Source organism: Malus domestica, chromosome 05 (genome assembly GCF_042453785.1).
Source record: "Malus domestica chromosome 05, GDT2T_hap1".
NCBI lineage: Eukaryota > Viridiplantae > Streptophyta > Magnoliopsida > Rosales > Rosaceae > Malus > Malus domestica.
In genome coordinates this window covers 20666789-20690889 of record NC_091665.1, presented here as the reverse complement: position 1 = coordinate 20690889, position 24101 = coordinate 20666789, and the positions used below count along the sequence as shown (strand labels likewise).

The following is a 24101-nucleotide window of genomic DNA, read 5'->3' as shown; positions in this document are numbered from 1 at the left end:
TTCATTACCTTGAGAATACAAAATTGCATTGTGTGAGTTGCATTTTGTGGCAAAGTTCAAAAGTTTTGATATGAACCAAAATTTATGAGAATTTAATGGTATTTATGGGAGATATCAAAGATCAACCAACATTATCAATGTTTAGCTTTAATTTTTATGCTCCACAAGATCGATTAATTAAATCATTTTATACATCAAATATTTAATGACGGAATTAATATTTACTAAATTATCATCCGTCAATTGAGCGAATGTATTTTTTATATTAACAAAAATGGATATAACTGTTAACCGATGGGGAATCCGTTATCCAGTGGGTATGGTTATGGATAATACCCGATGGTTAATTTGCGGTTATGGATATAGTTAATTTTCGTAGTTATGGATATGGTTAATTTTCGTGATTATGGAGATGGATATAGCATTTCTGTCCCCAAACCGATTTGTTGCCATCCCTACATAGGTAGCCTCAGTAATGAACAAATGTTTTGTCATTCATTACAAAAGAGAACAAACACTTTCGTGAGTAAATTTTAAGCAAAAACTAAAATAAAAAAAAAATTAATCGCCGACCACATTATATGGTTTACAGATTATGATTTAAATAAATGATCTTCTTTGCATTATCCTACTAATAAACAAAAATGAACAGAACTCCCTAGTGAACAAAACTCAAACATTAACTTGAAGCTGCATTTGTTGCGGGGACTCGACAGATGGTGCCACATTCAAACCCGAAACCAAGGGGGAGTTTACGAAAGGATGAGTAATTTTGACTTCGTAATCGCCCTGGAAAAGGGAGGCTTCGAAGAAGCCATTAGCATCTGTCGTGACAAAAATTTCGTCAGAAGTTAAACCAAACTCATGTGAGAGCTTGTCAACAACATCACCGGTGGGCAAGTTCTTGAAATTGTTGTCCGTCAAACACATCCTGTAGCAGCCCCAAGGTTTCCATGCGGACCAAATCACAATGCCTTGAATCTGAGGGTGAGCATGCACTTCCCTAAGAATCTGCTCCAAGTATGATGCCTGCATATACAACCAAAAAACAAAAGCTTGCAAATCCACAAAATTGTGATTTTTATTTATATAATCAATACTTCCCTTCACATGTGACATAAATAAATTGCTCGCCCTGATATCATGTAAAATTTAATGTATCGAATGCAAAATCAATTATACAATGGGTGGAAACTGGAAAGGCGAAGTATTTTACCTGATCGGGACTACTTTCGACGTCCAACTCTGTAATCCAAATTGGCACCTTTGCAGCAGCAAGAGTATCAATAGAAGATCTTATGTACGGAATGTTAGGAGTCTTGAAATGTGACTCGAGGCCAATCGCCATCTTCACATTTTCGTTACCAGGAAACCCTTGTATGTCTCGCAGCTTCTGAAGGTACTTAGCCGGCGTCGAATCTTGATCTCCACTCTCCTCAATGGTATTGTAGTCATTCAAAAACAATGTGGTTGTTCCATCGGCTTTACTAGCCCAATTGTAAAATTCAGCTGAAGCATTTGCACCCATCTTACTCTCAAAGAAGTTAAAGTGCAAATTTTCGTTACAAACATCCCAAGCAATGACTTGTCCCTTGTATCTTCCCATGACAGAAGTGAGCCTCTTGTACGCAGCATCAGAGAATTGTCGGCCAGAGAGCGAGTTGAGCCAACTGGGCTGGTAATGAGGATCGTCCCAGAACACGTTGTGGCCTCGGACTGCAATCTTGTGTTGTTTTGCAAACTGAAGCAAGGCATCAGCGGCAGAGTAGTCCTCACGGCCCAAAGAAGGCTCCGTGCTGTACCATTTCATTTCATCTTCGAATGTCGTGACCGTGAAGGGCCTTGAAGTGAACCAGTTTTGGTAGGCCGTGTTGGTTAAGATGTTCTTGTTGATTGCGACACCGAAAGGGAAGCCTGCAGCCTTTTGTTGGATGGTTATTGTTGCATTTTCTAGTGGATTTGCTTGCTCATCGACTGCTTGAACTCTCACATTCGTCTTACGAATCTGTAAAAAGAGTATAGCTAGTTAATCTGTGCTTAATTAGCCTTGTTTAACGATTAATTATATGGCCTGATTAAACTCACCTTCTCAATGCTTTGTTGTTGATGAGAATACCACTGCTTCTCAGTGAATGGTTGTAAGGAGATGCTATCAACAAAGATTCCAACAGATGCGTTCTTGCTCTGAATTATTAATTTAACAATTGTCAGTTATAAGAGATTAACGTACTAATTCATTGTAACGTAAAAAAAATCAGTAAATGTCGTACAAATAGCTAAAACAAATACCTCAAAGTAGAGCTCGGCAGGACCCGTGGCATTGACAGTAAGGCCACCCTTGAGCATGGACCAGCAACCGGATTCGGCTACAATCGCACCAGCATGTACAAATACGCTATTTGTCTTGAAAATTGCTGTCACCGGAGCACTACCGCTACTCACTTGTATCCAAGCTGCACCAACACAAACCAGATATATTGTACAATTATCGACTGATTTATTAATTAACTAATAATTATATCATTAATCAGTAAAAAAGAGAGTAATAGGGTAAGTACCAGAGAAGGTGTAGAGCTTGTTTCTATGCAAGTAGGTCTTCTGAGAAATACTGTCATGTGGCTGGTTTCTACCATATGCCACAATGAATTTGTTGCCTTCTGAATATCGGTGTTGTATTTTTGCATTGCCGAAAGCAGACCATCCTTTCAGGCCATCATTAAGTTCCGAGTTTACAATGATTCCTCCACGATATTGTGGTTTGTGAGGCTTTGCCAAACACTGTAAACAAGAGGAACAAAAGAGGTCACAAATTTGTTAGATTTAATTGATATCTCTATGTAAACTTTACAAAACAATTGTTGGGAAACTTGCCTCAATACTGGCTGTGTAATCATAGGATAAGCAATTTACTTCAATCCCTGTAAAGCACAAAGCAATTGTTTAATTGTTCATCGTATTATGTTGTGATGAAATAAAATTAAAATACATAGGTAATGTTGTCAAGGTAATAATTTTGATATCGCTTAAATGCAAAATAAAAAATCCTCCTATGATAGCAGAATCAAACAATAGCAGTACTGTTTTGCCTTGAGGCACAAGTTATGGCTCATCAGCGTCAATATAGCAGTATTGTTCCCTTGCTTAGGGCGACTTATAGGTGTCTTGGCCTCGATTGTGCCTTTTAGGTGTAACTGGCTGTATAAAATTGGGGATAGGGAAGTTATTCTCCCCAGAAGGCTTAGTCGATGGGCCCCACCAAACGAATTCAACATTAACACCAAAATTAACGATAATGAGAGACCGTGCCAATAAGCGTTTAATCTTCATTCTGAAGCTTTACACAAGCTCAAAGTCAATTTTTCATAACAAGATGATAGAAATACAAAGCAAACCTGCAAAAGCGAAAGCCCATAACAACACAAGCAGAATGTTTTTGCCCCGAATCTTCATTGTAGGTCGATTGCTAGTTCAAAAACCGACGAACAGATCAGAAAGGCAGAGAGAGAGAGAGAGAGAGAGAGAGAGAACGCTGTAGAGTGAGAAGCAGTGGCCTGAGTTGAAGCAAATCATGCGTTGTAATTTATAGGGAGGTGAATGCTGCTCGGTACATGCCCAGATTCTATATAAAGTTGGGATTTTGTATTATAATAACAAAAATAATTAATTATTCCAATCGTTTTGGCAAGTTTACAATTTTCTTTCCGCTTTTACACTGTCTTAATTTGGGAAAGAATCGCGATGCTTATTTTCCGTCTTTAATGTCTCAATCCATGTCGCCTTAGGATTTTATTTATGTATTCTCTTTAAATTGTAGGATTACTAGAAGGATAATGCTATTAATATAAGTCATGGTCTAGTGATATTTCTTTTCACTTATAAGTAAAAAGTTTTATGTGTTGCAGTCATATTTAGAATAGAAATATGATTGTGTAAATCCTAGGGAATCTAGGAATGTATCATATATTCCTATTAGGATTAGATTACCTATTAAATTTTGTAATCCTAAAGGGAAAGGTTTTATCTTTCCTACTATTATAAATAAAGGCACAATGGGGTGAATCAAGCACACCTCACAATTAAATCAATCTCTCCTCTCTAATAGTGGTCGGCCCCCTCTCTCTCTCTATATCCTAAATCGTTCAATCAAATAGGCCTACAATACATTATCAGCACGCTCTTGCCAGAAGCTGAGGAATTGACACATCATTGGAGGAGGCCATCATCCACCAAATTCAAAGGCTTATTCGTTTTCTGCTAATCAAGTACACTTAAAATAAAAGAAGATATTTGAAACGTCCACAAAGCATGAAAACATTCCCCATGATGCATGAACCCCTCTATGTTTATATTTTCCTTTCGATATATATATTGCATATGTTCATATATTTGTCACAATATATATATATATATATATATATATTTGTTTCATGCATCGCACAATTAAATTGTTATGTGGAATTTGTGAGTCAAAATATAAAATTAAATTAGAAGCAAATTTGGGTTTTTCTGAAACCCTAGGTTCGAAAATTGGGTATGTTTTTTGTCTCACCATGGGATGGCATCACCCTCTTTGGACTACCTGCGCAGCCCTTGTAGGGCTTGCTGCTCCACAACCACTGGCCTGCAGCCCTAGTTTCTGGTTCACAGCCCGCAAGCCTAGCTTGTTGGGCCCCTTATGTCACGGCATGCATCATCAACAGCTAGCCCATGCGCTGGGCTTAGCTTCCCATGCCCACGGCCCAGGTCCCAACCTTCACTGGCCTTTCCCGCGTGCTCGCCCATAAGCCAACATGTGCTGGGTTTGTTTCCATGCCCCCTTCATGGTCTAATTTCGAAACCCAGCTTGCGGTTGGGGTTTCCTCCCTTCACCGTGGCTTGCAGACCACCCCAAGGTTTTTTTGGGCCTCACCTTATGCTTAAGGCACCCATACCCATGCCCTTACCCACAAAACCAAACCCAAAATTATTTTGGGGCTATATTTTCAATCCAATAATATTATTTTAATATTATTTAGCTTCTACAATCGACCCCATGTGGCCCGATTTATTGAATTAATTAATGACCTGCAGTCCATTAATCTGATAATGAATCCAAAATTATTAACCTGAAGATCACTTTTGGACATTAACGATTCAATAATTTATTTTTATACTTTGAATCGTCACATACTTGCGTAGTAACAAAGCTCTCATACTTGAGTTCCCGAAAAACCTCAAATCCACTACACTTAGTTAGTATATTGCATTCTGTGTTTCTTGCAGGAACCTCTCATTATGAACTAATTGTTCATAAAACTAAATTGAACCTGTAGTTTCAAATTTAGTGCCTTTGAAACCCGAAGTTTTCATTCAAAACATACCACATGAAACCCGTAGTTTTCATGCATAAATTAAACCACTACATGTCTATAGAACTTGTATGTTCTACGATATATGTCTATGGCTTACCATATGACTAATCACGTTTTTCCCTCCGTTTTAGGGACATGTCAAACTTGAACAAGCTCGATTTCTCCGCTCTAAAAGTCTCTGGAAGAAACTATCTAAAGTGGGTTCAAGACGTGAAGCTCCATCTCACTGCAAAGGGTATTAGAGCCACCATCGAGGCACCTATTGCCAACAAACCTGTTGACGAAGCTCAGAAAGCTATTACAATGATCTTCCTCCGAAGACATATTTATGATGCACTGCAGACTGAGTATCTCGCTGAGGAAGACCCACGCACCCTCTGGCTTGCTCTAGCCAACCGTTTCGATCACCAGAAAAACATATACTTGCCTAAAGCAAGACATGACTGGCATCATTTTCGCTTCTAGGACTTTAAGTCTGTGAATAAATACAACTCTGAAGTTTGTAGAATCCATTCTCTGTTGAAATTCTGCAAAGTGGAACTAACCGAATCAGATCTCTTGGAAAATACTCATTCGACCTTCCATGCCACCAATATTGTCCTGCAGTAACAATACAGGCACAGAAATTCACCAAGTTTTTAGATTTGATCTTTGTTTTACTTCTCGCTGAAAAGCAGAACCAACTTTTGATGAAGAATCATCAAGCTCGACCCACTGGCTCGAACTTCGCGCTTGAAGCGCATGCGACCTATTCTAGCACCCATAAACGACGAAAGAACCGTCGTGGCCGCGGCAATGGGCGGCAAGCCCAAACATGGGCCCAAGGTCAACAGAGTGCCGCACCTAAGAGAAGAAATGTGACTCAGCAGCGTCCACCACTCACCCCTAAGGTTCCAAACTTCAAGAACAAGGGCAAAGCTCCCGTTCAGGCTGCTTCTACTGAACTGGACATGTGTTATCGCTGTGGATCAAAGGATCATTGGTCACGCGTATGCCGAGTTTTCCTTGAGGCTATTGCCAAGTATCATTCCCGTTGTCAATCTAACTTTGCACATATGGATCATCCGGAAGATGCAACTACATCAATGAGGATATCGGATTTCCAGAAGGCATCAACTCCTATGGATGAATAAAATAGACATGTATTTAGGGTGTTTACCCCTAGTGGCCGAACCCACTAGGAATGGCTGGCCCTACCCCCCTATTTTGCTAGGTTTATGGTTTAATTTTGAACAATTTTTCTAAGTATTTGGAATAATTTGTTTGGTTTTGGTTTGTTTTGAATTATGGATTGTTATTTGAATGGATATTATTTTCTCGAATTGTTTAATTAAATGAATGGACTTATATTTATACATGTGACCAATTCAATCAATTTATTTTTAGGTATGTCTAGTGGGGAAGTTAGTTGTCTGGCAGATAGTGCAACCACGCATATCATCTTGGGTGAATGACACTATTTTACTAACTTCATACCCAAGAAAGGTCTTTAACAACTCTCTCAGGCTCATCCAACCTGATTGAAAGATACAGAAAGGCATGTATCATGTTGTCTAATTTAATGGTACAATTCTGACCATTAAAGAGGCACTATATTCTCCACGTTCTGGAAAAACGTTGTTGAGTTTTAGAGATATTCGAGATAATCAATATCATCTTGAAACCACTGAAGATCATGGTTCTGAATTTCTTTGTATCACTTCGTATGAATATGGCCAGAAGCATATTCACGAGAAATTGGAACGTTTGCCGAGTGGGTTGTACATCACAACCATTTGCGGCATAGAAGCCCACAGTGTGGCCGACCCTATGCCTGAGTTCCCGGATACTTTGTTGCTTTGGCATGATTGTATGGGACATCCTAAACGTGACATGATGCGCCGTATCCTCAAATCTTCACACGGACATAAGTTACATCCATATGTTGGACTCCTACCATGCAAAGCGTGTTCTTTAGGGAAGTTGAATACTCAACCCTCATATACAAAGATTATTCACAACCCCCCTAAATTTCTTCAAATGATTCAAGGGGACATTTGTGGACCTATCCAACCAACCTGCGAACCATTCAAATACTTTATGGTGTTGGTTAATGCATCGACACGATGGTCACATGTTTGCTTGTTGTCCACACGCAACACCGCGTTTGCTAAACTCCTAGCTCAAATCATTAAGTTAAAGGCTCACCACCTTGATTATCTGATCAAGTTGATTCGACTAGATAACGCTAGAGAGTTTACGTCACAGACTTTTGACGATCATTGCATGTCAGTAAGGATAAATGTGTAACATCTTGTACCCCATGTTCACACCCAAAACGGCTTGGCAGAAGCTTTTATAAAGCGCCTTCAATTAATAGCTCGGACTTTGGTTATGAGAACCAAATTGCGGGTATCTGCCTGAGGTTATGCAATATTGCACCCAGCTATGTTGGTCTGCCTGAGGCCCACCGCTACCCAACCACATTCACAGTTATAGTTGGTCACTAGATACAAGCCTGACGTCTCGCATTTACGGGTGTTTGAATGTGCCATTTATGTGCCATTTATGTGCCAATAGCACCGCCGCTATGTACCAAAATGGGTCCTCAGAGAAAAATAGGAATCTATGTCGGCTATGATTCGCATCAATTGTTCGCTACTTAGAACCCTTGACAAGATATCTCTTTACCGCACGTTTTGCGGATTGTCACTTTGATGAGATAGTCTTCCCTGATAGAAGTACTATAGGTTCACAAACTAATCATGAACATCACCTACATCATATTACTACTGGTAGCTAGTTAGTATTGTTATAGTTAGTTTTGTGACCAGTTGTTGCTAAGTTAAAGTGCTGAGTCAGTACTCATTTGATGTATGTATAATTACTGTCTCGATGTATGATTTTGATTAATCAAAATGAAAGATTCGGTTTTTTCACTTTCTATCATGGTATCCCTTGCTGGTGTCTAACAACGCGTCGATCCTACGCTTCCCCTTTCTTATACTTTATTTTATTTTCTCACATTTTCATGTCTCCCAAACAAATCTCTGCTTCTCTAATTCTTCCATTTCTACTGCAGTTCATCTGATTCCTCTCATGACGACAACTCTGAATTCTCTTAATTCTTCTTCTCCGAGAAATTCTTCCGGTAATACTCATCACAATGAGGTCTCCAATCCTTCGATTGTTTCTCTCGAATCGATTACTATTTAGAATATTAGGGGCATGGTACCGACGAAGCTTAACCGTCACAATTTCATCACCTGGAGCAGCATCTTTCTTCCTATTTTGAATAGATTCAAGCTTTTAGGGCTTGTAAATGGCAAAGATCCATGTCCTCCTCAATTTGTTCTTGATTCAGCTGGATCTCGAGTTCTCAACGCTGCTTATGAACTATGGTGTGAGTGAGATCAAATCCTGATGATTTGGATTCATTCTACTCTATCTAAAGATCTGCTACCTTTGAAGGTTGGTATGGAGGATTCTCGATCTCTCTGGCAATCTCTCAAGCGTTGATTCGTTGGTGCTTCGCGCACACATGTTCATAGCCTTCGCTCCAAGATTCAAACAATTCAGAAAAGTGATTCTTCTATGACTGACTATCTTAACTCAATCAAGGTGATCTCCGATAAACTTGCCGCAACCAGTGAACCGATCTCTGAATCAGATCTGATAGCCTACATACTTTCTGGTTTACCTGATGATTACGTGTCATTTATTTACTCCATTGAGACCAGACTTGAACCTGTGCTTGCTAATAAGCTTCATGGCCTGTTATTGAGTAAGGAGATTTCGCTTCAAAAACACAAATCACGAGCTTCTTCGTCTTTTGCTTCTAAGCCCTTTCATGCTTACACTACTTAACAAGCTCCATTTGGTGCGACTTCTTTCAAAGGTAATTCTCGTACTCGATTTCCGAATCAAAATTGACTTAATCAGTCAACTGGCCGTAGATTTGGTCCCAATCGTAATAATAATACCTATGGTGGTGTACTTGGTACTGCTCCTACGAATTTTGGTCAGAATTCTGGATTTCAACATCTTGGTCAATCTTCTTGTCTCGGGTCGGCCAAAATAGTGCCAATTGTGTTTACAATTTGGACACTTTGCTTCTACCTGCCGTTATCTCTTTCAGTTTGCTTCTGGTATAGCTATTGGCATGAATTTTTTTGCTACACCTCCTACGGCAATGTCTGCTATGACATCCTCTACATCAAGCTATTGGCTCACAGATAGTAGCACTTCACATCATGTCACACCTAATCATACTTCATTGAACTCAGTTATACCTTATTCTGGCACTGAACAGCTCTTTGTTGGTGATGGTAAAGGTCTGTTTATTTCTCATATTGGTTCTGCATTATTACATACATCTAATGCTACTTTTCGATTGAATGATATGATACTGGTTCCTAAGGCATCACATAACTTGTTATCTGTTTACAAGTTTGTTACTGATAACGCATGTTCACTGACATTTGATCCTTTGGGATTCTATATAAAGGACCTAAAAACTGGGAGGATGCTTTTTCAGGGCCCTAGTGAAGGTGGCCTCTATCCTTTCTATTAGACGGCCTCTAATGGTGTTTCTGGTATCACCATTTCTCCTACAACCTTCATGATTGCTAAAGCTGATGTTAATGTCTGGCATAAACGTTTAGGTCATCCCTATAGTGCTATTATCACTAGTATTATGCATAAGAACAAACTGCCAATTGTTGGTCCTGATAGTACACTTTCAGGTTGTTCTGCTTGTCATATAGGCAAAGCTTCTCGTTTACCATTTACTAATCTTCCTTGTACATCCACTAGGCCACTTCAACTGATTCACTTTGATGTATGGGGCCCATCCCCCATAGTGTCTTGTACTGGTTACAAATTTTATGTGATCTTTGTGGATGATTTCTCGAAGTATTGCTAGTTTTATCCTCTATATCACAAGTCTGATGTATGTTCAGTTTTTCAACTATTTACTGCTAAGGTTCAGAACTTGTTTGATTCCAAAATAAAGTGGTTCAGATCAGATTCAGGGGGTGAGTTTTTTAGTAAAAGCTTTCAATCTTTTCTAAATGCCCATAAAATTATTCATCAGTTGAGTTGTCCCCATACTCCTGAACAAAACAATTGTGCTGAAAGAAAGCACCGTCACATAGTAGAAATGGGCAGAACTCTTTTATCTCAAACATCGATTTTGAGTTGAAGCCTTTCAGACTGCAGTCTAGCTTATTAACTGACTCCCATATCAGTTTTCTCATATTTCTCCTTGGCAACAATTGTTTAAAGCTCCTCCTAAATATCATACTCTCAAGGTTTTCGGATGTGCATGTTATCCATGGTTAAAACATTATGCCCAAGATAAGTTGGATGTGAAGAGTAAACTTTGTGTTTTCATGGGATACAGTTTAAACCATAGTGGTTATCGATGTCTAGATCCTTCTACCAATAGACTTTATATTTCTAAGCATGTCACCTTTGATGAATCTATCTTTCCCTACCAAACATTCCCAACCACTACATCTGCCTCTTCACCCATCCCTTCACCTTCACCTTCACCTTCACACTCATTTTCTCTTACAATTCCTGTTTCTCATCATTTACCTCTAACTACTGCTCATTTACTCTCATCACCTACATCTTCTAATTCCCCTTCCTCTTCTTATACACCATATATATCTCCTCATCCCCCATCCCCTGCATCTCTTTTACCAACCTCTTCCATCGAAACAAATGCCTTTGCCTAACATTCAAACTTACATCCCATGGTTACTAGGTCAAAAGCTGACATTTTTAAACCAAAAGTGTTTACAGCTACCAAACATCCTCTGCAGGTTTCTACTGATTCCCTTACTATTCTCCCTTCACCACCATCCACTTATCTTCAGGCTTTATATAATACTAAAACCTGGGAGTTGGTTCCACCCAGTCCTCATTACAATTTGGTAGGTTGTAAATGGGTGTTTCAACTTAAACATAAACCTGATGGTACCATAGTTGTTGTAAAGGGTTTTCATCAACAAGAAGGGGTGGATTTTTTTGAAACTTTTTCTCCGGTTGCCAAACCAACAACTATCAGGATTTTATTTTCTTTGGCAATTCATTATGATTGGTTTATTCATCAACTTGATGTGAGTAATGCATTTTTACACTGGCATCTCAAGCAATGTGTATATATGCAGCAACCTCCTGGCTTCGTTGACAGTTCAAAACCTAATTTTGTATGTAAGCTACGAAGATCTTTATATGGCCTTAATTTACGTGGATGATATTATCATCACCGGCAGTTCTACTTCTCTTTGTCAACAAATTATTCAACAGCTTGGTAATTTGTTTCCAGTCAAAGATTTAGGTGATGTTCATTTTTTTCTGGGTATTGAAGTCCACAGATTAGACAAAGGTTTGTTTATGGTGCAATCTAAGTATGCTTTGGATCTTTTTGAAGAAAACTGATATGTTGGTTACTAAACCTTGTGATTGGTTCTACAAAATTAGATCATTCAAGGACTCTTTTATCTATCCTTCACAATACAGGTCTATTGTTGGTGCTCTGCAGTACCTAACTTGTACACGGCCAGATCTTTCCTTTGCTGTAAACTTAGTTTGCCAATATATGCATGCACCTAGAGATATTCATTTTACTGCTGTTAAACGTATTTTGAGATACCTAAAAGGAACTGTGGATTCCGGAGTATGGTTTACTAAGGGTACTCAGGTTCTCACTGCTTGGAGTGATGCAGACTAGGTTGGCTGCCCAGTTAATCGTCACTCTACAAGTGGCTATTGTGTTTTTCTGGGTCAAAACTTAATTTCATGGAGTGCTAAGAAGCAAAGTACAGTGGCCAGATCCTCTACTGAAGCAGAGCATCGTTTTCTAGCTAATACAGCATCTGAAATTACTTGGATTTGCAAAATACTTAGAGATCTTCATTTTCCTCTTCTCCGAACTCCGATTGTGTTTTGTGACAATAAAAGTGCCATTGCACTGGCCTCAAATCCCGTGTCCCATGCTAGGAAAAAACATGTCGAAATCGATTACCACTTTATTCGTGAGAAGGTTTTTCTTGGTCATATTGGGGTTCAATATGTTCCTATCATACTGCAGATTGCTGATATTTTTACTAAATCTTTACCCATGCATAGGTTTCATCATCTTCAAAGCAAGCTTTCAGTGCATGCTACTCCCTTCAGCTTGAGGGGGTGTGATAGAAGTACTGCAGGTTCACAAACTAATCATGAACATCACCTACATCAGATTACTACTGGTAGCTAGTTAGTATTGTTAGAGTTAGTTTTGTGACCAGCTGATGCTAACGTAAAGTGTTGAGTCAGCACTCATTTGATGTATGAAAAAATACTCTCTCGATGTATGATTCTAATTAATCAAAATGAAAGATTCAGTTTTTTCACTTTCTATCATTTCTGTCATTACGGCAAGATAAGCATGCTAAGGTTCACGTAGAACGTCGCGGATTGTTGTGGTATGCTCCCACTATGTCTCATTTAGATCCTTGCACTGTCAGTCTGACACTGAGGTGCATCGAATTATAGATCTTCAGAGCATTGCTCAAAGCATGCCGGATGCTTTTAATGATCTAGCAAAGGTGACAAGATCACATATACCCGCTGCAAACACACCTGCAAGGATAAATGTACCCCGCGTACGTCAACAACCCGCCTGGGAAGGTTGGACCGTCCTCGAAAATGGGGAAGCCGCACCCTCCACGCGGCAAGGTGCATTGGCGGCTAGCCAATCATCTGCTCTAACCCTGAAGCGTGGCAGACCCCTCAGTTCAAAGGATTCACAACCCTGGAAAAGCAAAATTGCACCAACTAGTGACCTTAGTTTGAATCCAACTATCGCTCACTCATCTGTTCCAACGCATGAGGTTATTCTAGATTATGGTGATGCTTCAAACGAAACATGCCAGCCTCCTGAGAATCGTGAGATTTCGATCCACTACACATTATTGGATGAGGTTTGGAATAGGAATGAGATGATCGTCGATGATGCATTCTCGTACTCAGTAGCTATTGACATCATGCTTAGTGATGACATTGAACCACATTCCGTCGATGAATGCTGACGTAGAACCGATTGGTCAAACTGGAAACAAGCAATCCAAGTCGAACTCGATTTGCTCGCGAAACGTAAGGTATTTGGACCTATCATTCCTACACCACCACACGTGAAGCCCGTTGGCTACAAGTGGGTTTTCGTGAGGAAACGTAATAAGAAGAATGAAATAATGCGATACAAAGCACGCCTCGTAGCACAAGGCTTTTCTCAGCGCCCAAGGATTGATTACAAGGAGACGTATTCCCCCGTAATGGACGTTATAACGTTCCGCCACCTATTTAATTTGGTAGTTTTCGAAAAACTGAATATGCAGCTTATGGACGTGGTAACTGCATGTCTCTATGGGGATCTAGATACGAAAATTTATATGAAAGTTCCAAAAGGACTTCCATTGACTTGCTCAAATAGTTCTAGACTCCCGATCACCCGTTGTGCCGATGACTTCATCAACTATTCTACCTTATCTGCTGAAGATCTGATGCGATTGTTTGTTGAGTATTTACACACTCAAGAGGGAGTGTTGCAGTCATATTTAGAATAGGAATGTGATTGTGTAAATCCTAGGGAATCTGGGAATGTATCTTATATTTCTATTAGGATTAGATTACCTATTAAATGTTGTAATCCTAAAGGGAAAGGTTTTCCCCTTCCTACTACTATAAATAAAGGCACAATGGGGTGAATCAAACACACCTCACAGTTAAATCAATCTCTCTTCTCTCTAATAGTGGCCGGCCCCCTCTCTCTCTCTACACCCTAGATCGTTCAATCAAATAAGCCTACAACATTATGTTCGATTTTCAACAAAGATAAATTCAAACCAAATTATTATGGCTAGTCCATTGTGATGTTTAGTCTCCCACCCCCTTAGTATAAATAATATCGAATGTATTAAAAACAAACGATGAATATAAACCTATCAGTAGTGAAGATCCACATGGCTTAGGGATTGATGTCGTGTTTACTAAATTGTAACAAGGAAAATCATGAATCGAGACGGGAAATAAGGATTGGGTATGGGATCATTTAGTGCTTATTTAATCTAATTTTGGATTTTCCAAGTGTGGGAGAGATTTTTTAGTGTGATCGGTATACGGAGTGGTACATCACTTGTCATTATACAAATGGTAGAATATGTGTGCTAAAAAGTTAATCACTTAAAAAATAAAATTTCTCACCACTTCTATTAAAACACGTGGTGTACCACTTGTGTTCCTGTCACAATTAAAATTTTCTCCAAGTGTGGAATTGTGAACTTTAATATGGAGCATGAACACTTTTTTTTTTCTTTATTGTACATGTATTAGTTTGTAAGTGGAGCATTAAACTGATTGGCTGTATGAAGGATAAGTCAAGTGGGTGACAGATTTATTATCAAATTAAGGTCAAATTAAACATGCTCCTAGGACCTTAGGTGAGTAGGGCATTCCCCACCCCCAATGATGGGTGGGGAGGAAATCACCTTGTGAAAGTAAATACAAGGGAAATAAGGCAGTTAGAATTATTATAATGCCCATGTTGTAGGGAATCCAAGATTCAAACAATTTCAAGTTCTCTCGTTGCATGCAAGTAAAGACATCTTCATTTTGAGATTAGAGTTTAAACTTTATATTTAGATTGTTATTGGTACTCGAAAATATTCATGAAATTCCAACTCCTTTATCTTCTACTTATTCATGTGTGAAAATGCATGATAACATTTTTATCAGCGTAAATAGCAACGATACTCTTTTAGATGTTATATTGGTATTGACAAAAGCCAACAATAGTATTATCTTCTATGTATTCGTGTATGAAAAAGTGTATATTAAATTTTTATTAGTGTAAATAACAACAATCTCTCTTTTAGATTTTATCAGTGTAAATAACAACAATCCCCCGCTCTTTTAATGAAGTTGGTTTAGTTAACAACTCTAAACTTAACTGTAGGAGTGTATGTTCTTAAGCAATAAGGCTCCACATGTTATAAATTTCCTTTTCTGTGTACATCAACATGTCTAGATCCATCAAAGATACTAACTTTAATATGGAAAAACTACCGACATTCCCACACATTGCCACATTTAAGCAAAACTCGAAGCCACAAATACTATCATAACCAAAACTCTAAAGTAACTCATAACTCTAAACTCTAACTGCCACTCCACATTATTGAAGTCACAGTACCGTCATAGAATTCATCGCATCTCGCGATAACAAACGAACATAAACCTTGATTTGAGTAGTTGGAAAAATAGCAAAATTTTATGAACAATCACTTATTAAGGCGTTGTTAATTAGCATAAGTCTAGACAAACAGTTTAATAACTAACATGTAGTGAGTTTCGTTCCTGCCATATACGCCATGCAGCAACCAGGAGTCAGAACTCTCTCTTGCCAATTATGGAGAGGATCGGCTTTAAATCCATTGGAGATGCATTGCAAGTTGCAGGCTATACAAGAGTTTTAAAAATGGCACGGGTGGAAGCATAAACCAAGCCCTGGTAACGCGCAAAAATGAAAGGCAACTGCTATGGGCTGTGACAAGTGCAATATCGATGGGGCTTGGGGTAAGCAACGGGGTCTGGGAGGTGTTGGGATGGTCGTACGAAATGAATATGGCGAGTTTATTGCAGCTGCGTTGAAGAACCACTGCAGGATTGCTTCCCCGCTGCTGGCAGAATTTGTGGTAGCCAGAGACGCGGCCCTTTCCATGCAGGAACTGAAGCTCATGGCGGTGGAAATGGAGGGGGAAGCACTGCTTGTTATGGTGGCATTGCAGCGGGCTGAGGAGGTCCCCAGTTGGGCATATTATTATGGACACACGCAGGGTGATGAAATCCATACCATGGATGGAGATTTATTTTAGCAAACGGGAGACGAACAATATTGCTCACAAACTCGCAAGAATGAGCTTGACTTCGGAGAATTCTGCAATTTGGTTTGAAGAACCCCTGACGTAATTCATGATCTCCGGCTTGAGCATAGTAGTTCATAATTGTTTAGGTGCAGAACACTCTTTTTCCTTTCAACCAAGTTGTAATTCCCGGTAAAGTTTTTATTGAGGCCCATTGTATGCACCATATCCTCAATGATGTACTTATTCTCCTCGTTATGAATGAATATCGTACTACGAATGGCTTGATCATATCTTAGGATACATAAGCAATCTAACACAAAAGTTAGATGTAATCATAAAATAAACGAAGGGATGCTATGTTGCTAAATTATTGAGTCCTTTTTAGTCATATCTTGAAAGCGAGGCGTGAGAAGACTGCCTTTATCGGTTAGGTACTTTGAGTTTTGGAGTGCTGAACTTGGCTTGCGTACAATATTAATTACTTTGGCCACCTTAACGCCAGTCTCTTGAAGCATGTTGGTTTTGTGCTAATTCAAAATCCAGTTTGTCCTGGGTTCGAGACTGGCGGCCAATCCACTCCAATTCCTCCCATTTCTCTACACCTCTGTAGAGGCCTTAAAAGCAAATGAGGTATTCTAAAATACCTCTGTTTTTTTACCACTTCTTTTGCATCTACTCTCTTTTTTGTTGAAGACCTGGAGCTCTCTTTTTGGTATGTTTTTAATTAGTAAAAGAAAGTAGGGTTTGAAATTGTTTAAGGTTTGAAATTGTTTAAGGAAGCCCCTTCAACTAGGATATATACATAATTACTAGCACCTTGCACGGACACGAATACGGCAACACGCGACACGACGATACGTACGGCGACATAGTAAATCTTAAAAAACAAGGACACGAAGAAGGCTAGGACATAGCGATTAAAATATAATAAATTACATATATTAAAAACAATATTTTGAATTCATCATATAACAAAGTACTACTCATTTCCCGAAATAAAGTTAAGCAACAAATTAGGTTGAGGTCAGGGCTCTTTTAGGTGTGCATGTTGCTCTTCATCAGTCACTCCATCAAACATTATGTATTCAATGAAGATTTTTTGTTGACTGCAGAATCAGTCACTCCAAATGTTTTTAGCAATTGCGAACTACATTCAATGAAAGAAGCAAAAGAGTACTCATAGTTCATACTACCTAATTTACTAAGATCCACAAAATCTAAAAACTACAAAATTTTGATTATAAAATCAAAATATACAGCTTATTAGAGCATTTCCTTGGTTGTATACTCTTTGACTGTCAAGGATTTCCGTGGCATTGATATAATAGCTCCACTACCACATTGAGATGCCGTAGGTGGTTGGAACATAGTTATGTACCTATAATTTGACAGAACAGGTTATATAAGAAATAGTGATCCAGTCATAACATGAATTGCTTCAATTAAGGAACCATACTTATTCAAAGGTTCTCCCATTCCTTGAAAAAATACACAAAATCAAATTATTCAACATTTCAACGGTTGCCATATTTCTTCCATATGCATACCATTCAATAATAACCACAAATGTGAGAATTTGGAAAATGATCAAAGGATCAGGGTCACCCTGGGCACAGCTCCAGTTTGAACTTTATTGATAGCATCGCAGAGGATTATCCCACTTCTCAACCCAAGCCTAACTCTCCCTCCAAAGGATCCGCCGGCATATCTATAGCAGCAACAACAACAACAATCATCTTTCAGAGTCCTCCGGCCGACTCATTTCTCCTTGTTGCTACAGAGCAAAAGATTAGCTCAATTAGCTCAAACAATCAAACGAAACCCAATTTTCAAGTATTCAATTATTTCACACTTAATAGTTGAAGTAACTTAAGAAACTTTTAAAGTATCATTTGGTAAAGTTAAACCAAACAAAGGAGAGAGAGCTAATTTTCTGTCTGGTTACTTAGAAAATGAAGGAAAATTTAATCTTGACCTTTTGAGATAGGCTAAATAAATTCATAAACCCACTCCACATGCAATCACTAAAACCCATTAAACTGGTTCAAAAGAACCGGATTCCACAACCACCTATCTAAAGATCACAAACCTAACTGCACCTCTGAAAGATTAAGAATTGAAAAGCTGGGTGGTGTCATTTATGATGGCTACCTCAATTACGATTTGGATTTTTCTTACGCATGCATACAATACAAAAGTAGTATAGTTATTTAAAACAAAGGCTCTGGCTTATGACTTGCAACCATGTTTCCAATTGCTCCATTTCTTGTGATTTATTAATTTAAATTACAAAATCATATTGAAAACCCCTATCGAAGCACATTAATAATCTAACTAATGAATGTGATTCGACACAGAACTCGCCCTTGCATTGCTAGTGTCAACACAGAACTCTGTACACAAAATCCCAAAAAAAAAAATCAATAAGTAACCTACTTAATAGATTAATGCAAGCAAATGTGAATTTGAATGGATTAAAACTCAATAGGTAACCTACTTAACAAACCAATTTGAATGGCTTAAAACTCCAAAATTGTGACATTTTATAGAAAAGTTTCCATCAAACCTTATTTCAAAAACATTCCTCTGTTCTTCCTTATACTGCTGAACAACTCCTCCACCAAAACTGATTTACAACATCTGTTTCAAGCCTAATAATTATGAGTCAATTTGCAGATTTGATAAAAGATCTCAGAAATTAAATGAATAATTCAAATAAAAAAAATCATATCAACCATAACTTTAAAAGAAAAATTGTCCTAAACCCTGCAAATTTAAACAAAGAATTCTAAAAAAAAAAAAAGGTAAATCGATCTGATAAAGACATGAGTAAATTAATTTCATAAATTTGAAATCATAAGCATGCGATTCCTAATACTATTGTTGGTATGAACACGAACATAAGGATGCCTAAGAGCATTCATATGCAGATTATACAGTTTCCTTCAATTCATCTTAAAATGAACTAGTATTGAACATGCAATACCTTCATGTATCTCCTGAGAGTGAGAGAAGTTGTTTCCAGGTAACGGAAAGGCCCGAGTCGCCGGCGATCGGCAAGAATTAGGTCGCTGGAACATATGTCTGAAACTCTCACTATTGGTTACACAAAAACAACGACAAAATTGGCGACAGCTTGACTAAAAAGAGTGAAAGGGATGGGTTGGTAGTGGTTCGAATGAGTGTAGTGGTCGTTTTACAGTAGTCGAGGTTTGGAGGAATGGTGAATTGCTCGCGGAAGGGAAGAGAGAACACCGGAGGAAGAAACAGAGAAACAAATATTTGGTATATATAAGCAGTGGCAGACTTGAAATAACAGAAACTAAGAGAAGGCAAAACCGGAACAACACTGTGCTTATGAACAGTGTTTCAAGGAAAGATGGGTTTTAGTATATATTGAATTTCCAATAATTTCTCAGATATGTTTTTTAATTTACAAAAAGGCCCTTGCCATGTCTTGAGCGTGTCTAAGCCATATATTAACCGTGTCCAAGCGGTGTCTAGGATGTGTGCGAGGCATGTCGGAGTGTCCGTGCAACCTAGACTAGCACCCTCGTAATACCAGTCTCGTGTAACGTGTTGGTTTTCACAATCCAGTGGCCTGGGTTCAAGACTAGGAGCGCAACTTCAACAGCATCTCCAACATAAGGCAATTAAGTAAAATGAGATGGTATTATAACAGTAATATGAACATGCCAAAAGCAAGGGCCTGAAAAAGCTAGGTATGCTAGATGGAGTTTGAGATTTAACAGTTAGTGAGATTAGTAGGCAACCAATATAACTAGAGCTAAAAAGGGGTTGTGCATGGCCCTAAATCATGTGCAAAACTACGAAATATGACCTCTTCCCTTTTCCATAACCTTTCTTGCGACAAAGCAATGATCAATCATCGTTAAGAAGAAAAAAATCCTCTCTCCGAAGGGAGAGTCCTTCTCACTACTGCTTCTGTGAGACTTTCAGATCTAAGCATCTCCGGTGGCATCAGCCTTAGCTTCAGTTGGGGTCGGTTGTTGTGTCCTCTTTTCCCTCTTTTCCTTCTTTTCTCCTTGCATCTACTGCTGGTTCTCCCAATTTTTCAATCTCGCTTGTCCAATTCCTCAACCCCGTGGGTATTCCTCTTCCTAGCTCTTCCTTTCTCCAATCTTCAGCCATGTTCTTTGTCGAGTTCATGTGTAGAGTTCCAGCGCTTTCACCGACTCAGATGTTTCCAACACCACCACGTTCTCCTTAGTGTCTGCTATTTCTGGCAATGTCGTTCTAGGATTTCCTTGAGCTTCACACAGGTGGTTTGCTTCTTTCGCTTGGGTGCCAACTATCTCTTACTTATGGTTGTGCGCAGGAGGTGTCTGAGGAGGAGATGATCGGTGGTGGTTGGAGAATCGGATGGCTGGATGCTCCTCAGATAGGCAATGGAGAAAGTAGTGAATGCTTTTTGGAACTTCTGTTGTTTTGGGGCTTTTGGGCTCACTTTCTGTTTCTGTTTTTTCTTTGTTTTTAGGCCCTTTTTTTTTTTGTTTATAGGTGTAAGTTGGGCATTTGTTTGTTTGTAAGTGTGTGTTCGGTGTTTATTAAAATTTCCCCCTCAGCAAAAAAAACTAAGAAATATTATATCCTGACAAGTTTTAAGGACGAACTCATTTTAACTTTGTAGGCACAATCAAGCAGTTTTTGGGTTTGATTGGCACTTGAATATGAATAGATAAGTGTATGGAAAATATAGCTTAGTTGTTGAATCCCAAATGTCTAAGAATGTTGAAACATATATGAAATGAATTGATCGGGAAGCCGAACCTGTGAGGTTTTTAGTAAGAGTTCCTTTTCTATCACGAAAAATCTTTCATAGATTATTAATGTTTTTATGTCTCAAAATATATGGCCAAAACTCATATCTAGGAAATCATCAATGTCAAATCAAATGAATTCATTATTTCTTTTTAACTCATGGTTGTTTGGGTTAATATTTAACTTGGGCTTAAAGGGAAGGAAGCCCAAGAAAGCTCAATAGAGGAGATTTTGCCCAAGGCCCAGAGTGAAGCCCAGATACCTATCTCAAGACAAGACGGCTCCCCATTAAATGCAAAGGTTAGGTGCTTACAAGGGAAGTGATAACCAATGGAAATCAACCAACTCTCGACCCAAAAGCACTTTTCCGAGTGGCAAAACATGTAAAAATGTTGATGACTCACTACCTTCTAGTTGCTTTCGAGTAAGAGTAGAAATAGCACAGTCGAGCTAATTCACCTATAAATAAGGGAAGATGGCCTAGAGACAATGACACTCAACAAATCAAACAAATAAACATACAACTTGCCTTTCAGTCAAGCAAATATCCAGAAAGTTGTGCTTTGTCCAGATTCTGCACCCTTTTAGCTTTAGACTTCCTTTAGAAAGACATCTTTTGTCTATGTAAAAGCTCTGCTACCTTCTTCAAATGTTGTAGTATCGATTATCTTATGTAAACCCATTTACCTTTCATTCCTCTTTCAATATCTAACCCTTTAGAACTACAACAAAGAGATTGCAAGACATTCAACCTTGCCCGACAAGGTGAAATCTTGCCCGCCTCTCTTTGTTTTGTCTTTCAATTAATAAATCTATTGTTATAATGTATTCCCCAGTACATATTCAAATCATTTCCAGTCTTTTAATGATCCAAAGTTCCATCAATTCTTAGATCTGGTTCACTTAGTGTTTCTATGGTCATAAGAAGATTAAAACTGATTAACACTGATGACTTGATCAAATCTTGATCTTCACCCTTTAAGCATACAAGATAAAGAACCAAAAGTCCTTAATCTCAAGGCACAGAAAAGAACTTAATGTAGACTTAACCCATCTACGACAATCCTTTGATAACAAGAAGTCAGAATAACTTGAGGCACAAGTAATCGACTTAAATACACTTGTTCTACATCTGCCATAAAAAGATGGCAGTGGCATGCCTTAGCACTTAGTTAGTTTTGATTACGAGTATTAAGGCCTACCCCTAAGGCCCCACAAAAGCACCTTTCAGAACTAACTTTGTCCTCCTTTTGCAGCATCTCAGCAAGCCGGAGCCCGACAATCAACAAAATGTCAACTCCTCGAGGAGCTATGTGCTCGAGCCAGGGACCCCTCCCCGTGAGATTTCCTGCTCGAACAATGGTATTGATCACAGTAGTGTGTTCGCCCCCTTCTATTCAATTTGTATCACCCTTTTCGTAACCTAGAATTAGAGGTGGGCATAAAAATAGTTGAACTGGAAAACTGAGTCGAATAGTAGTAAGAAAATACCATAAAAAAACCGCATAGACCAAAAAAGTCAAAACTGGGACAAAAGACGAACCGGACCATCTCAAACCGGTTCTAGTTTCGGGTTGGAAATAATAAGAACCAAAGGAACTGAACCGAATCACTTAAATATAAATTTTATTGTTTTATTGTTTTATTTTTTATATAAACAAGCCATCTTTCCAGCCTGATGGTGTTCTAGTCTTGGTAAATTTCAGCTTGTTGATATGGTTCTAGTCTTGGCAAAAGGTGCTTTTGGTGTTGATATTGGGAGCTAGTTCAGAGTTGGTCACTCTTGTGAAAGGTTCGATCAACGTTCTTTGCTTTCTATTGTTTCAAATTAGAAAAATTGAGTTGCTTTACATGTTGCATTAATTGGGTAGTACTAGACTAGTTTACAAATATGAATCCATCATGTGGTTTTTTTGGCATACTCAAACCAGTGAAGTAAATACAAACGTTTTTTTTTTTTTTGCTCCAATATGAAATGGTGTTTTATTTGTGTTTGATTTTGAAAAAGGTTTGGCATACATCATCGATGAAGACGATTCAACCATCATGAACAACTGAATCAATCTCGCCCAATAGTTGATTTAAAACAAGTCTCATCACCATAAATCCTGAGTTTTTTTTTTTTTTTTATTCTTTAGAAAATAGAGGATTCGAAAAAGTGAAAAAAATATATAATTTTGGTTGGAACCGTAAACCATCATAATCTAATAAATTTAAGTGGAATTGTACAAAAATGAATCGTTGATATTTTTCAATATAGGTTCCAATTTGATGGTGGAACCTGACCGTGCCCACCCCTACCTAGAATGATTAGAATACATGATCTTGTAAAAAAATAAAATAATTAATTAATGAGTGATACATTTAATTTTCATAATCCAAATGCAACATTTTATATTGAACATTCAGCACTCGTACAAAAAAGGAAGAAAACTTGAAAGAGAAATATCATCTCTCAGCCGTATAAATAGAATTACTTAAGAAGGACAAACGCTGGTCTCACGCGTAGCAGCTGGATATTGTGCTACACTCACAAACCAGCTGGTCCTGGGTTCGAGACTGGCAGAAGAGAGAGAGAAGAAGAGAGAGTACTGAAATCAAAATGAGGTATTCTAAAATACCTCTGTTTTTGTAAGGTGAGAATGAGAGTGCGGAAATAACTCTCGCCACAGTATACCAAAATTTTAAAGTGATTCCGTTAATTGTAATTTGTTTATAGTGATTTTGAGTAATGTTGTGTACAATTTTTCTTCTAGCATAAGGAAATGGCTCAAATCAAATGAGTTATTTGAAAGTATCTTTCAAGTCAAATTGGTTAGAGCAGTGTGTTCATTTCTTCACACTCAAAGTTCGGATCCCCCTTCATGTATTTTAAATGAATTTTAAAGTGATTCCGTTAATTATAATTTGTTTATAGTGATTTTGAGTAATGTCGTATACAATTTTCTTCTAGCATAAGGAAATGGCTTAAATCAAATAAGTTATTTGAAAGTACATTTTAAGTCAAATTGGTAGAGCAGTGTGTTCCTCCATTCACACTCAAAGTTCGGATCCCCCTTCATGTATTTTATAT

At 38.3% G+C, this 24101-nt stretch overlaps 2 protein-coding genes and 1 long non-coding RNA gene across 3 annotated transcripts; 1 reads left to right on the top strand and 2 right to left on the bottom strand.

Moving 5' to 3' along the window:
* Positions 1 to 476: 476 nt before the first annotated feature.
* LOC103409284 (endo-1,4-beta-xylanase 5-like) lies at positions 477 to 3573 on the bottom strand. Its single transcript, XM_008348096.3, has 7 exons — positions 3393 to 3573; positions 2872 to 2918; positions 2559 to 2778; positions 2290 to 2453; positions 2086 to 2184; positions 1217 to 2005; positions 477 to 1029 (listed from the first exon to the last, which is right to left on the bottom strand). Exons 1-7 carry the CDS (start codon positions 3448 to 3450, stop codon positions 673 to 675), a joined length of 1734 nt encoding a protein of 577 aa, XP_008346318.1. The 5' UTR covers positions 3451 to 3573; the 3' UTR covers positions 477 to 672.
* A 1913-nt stretch (positions 3574 to 5486) lies between these two features.
* On the top strand, positions 5487 to 6484 carry LOC139196123 (uncharacterized). Its single transcript, XM_070821783.1, has 2 exons — positions 5487 to 5797; positions 5887 to 6484. The coding sequence occupies exons 1-2, from the start codon at positions 5487 to 5489 to the stop codon at positions 6482 to 6484; spliced, it is 909 nt and encodes a 302-aa protein (XP_070677884.1).
* An 11186-nt stretch (positions 6485 to 17670) lies between these two features.
* On the bottom strand, positions 17671 to 19491 carry LOC139195918 (uncharacterized). Its single transcript, XR_011580995.1, has 3 exons — positions 19233 to 19491; positions 18813 to 18886; positions 17671 to 18020 (listed from the first exon to the last, which is right to left on the bottom strand). It is a non-coding gene; the product is annotated as an uncharacterized lncRNA (long non-coding RNA).
* Between the last annotated feature and the right edge of the window lie 4610 nt (positions 19492 to 24101).

Excerpts from the sequence above, each read along its gene's own strand:
- LOC103409284 (XM_008348096.3), bottom strand. The coding sequence starts at position 3,450 with ATGAAGATTCGGGGCAAAAACATTCTGCTTGTGTTGTTATGGGCTTTC. Across the intron at positions 2,779-2,871 it reads ATTACACAGCCAGTATTGAG|TGTTTGGCAAAGCCTCACAA; the intron begins GCAAGTTTCCCA and ends TCTTGTTTACAG. Across the intron at positions 2,454-2,558 it reads CAAGCTCTACACCTTCTCTG|CTTGGATACAAGTGAGTAGC; the intron begins GTACTTACCCTA and ends GTGTTGGTGCAG.
- LOC139196123 (XM_070821783.1), top strand. The coding sequence starts at position 5,487 with ATGTCAAACTTGAACAAGCTCGATTTCTCCGCTCTAAAAGTCTCTGGA. Across the intron at positions 5,798-5,886 it reads CCTAAAGCAAGACATGACTG|TGGAACTAACCGAATCAGAT; the intron begins GCATCATTTTCG and ends AATTCTGCAAAG.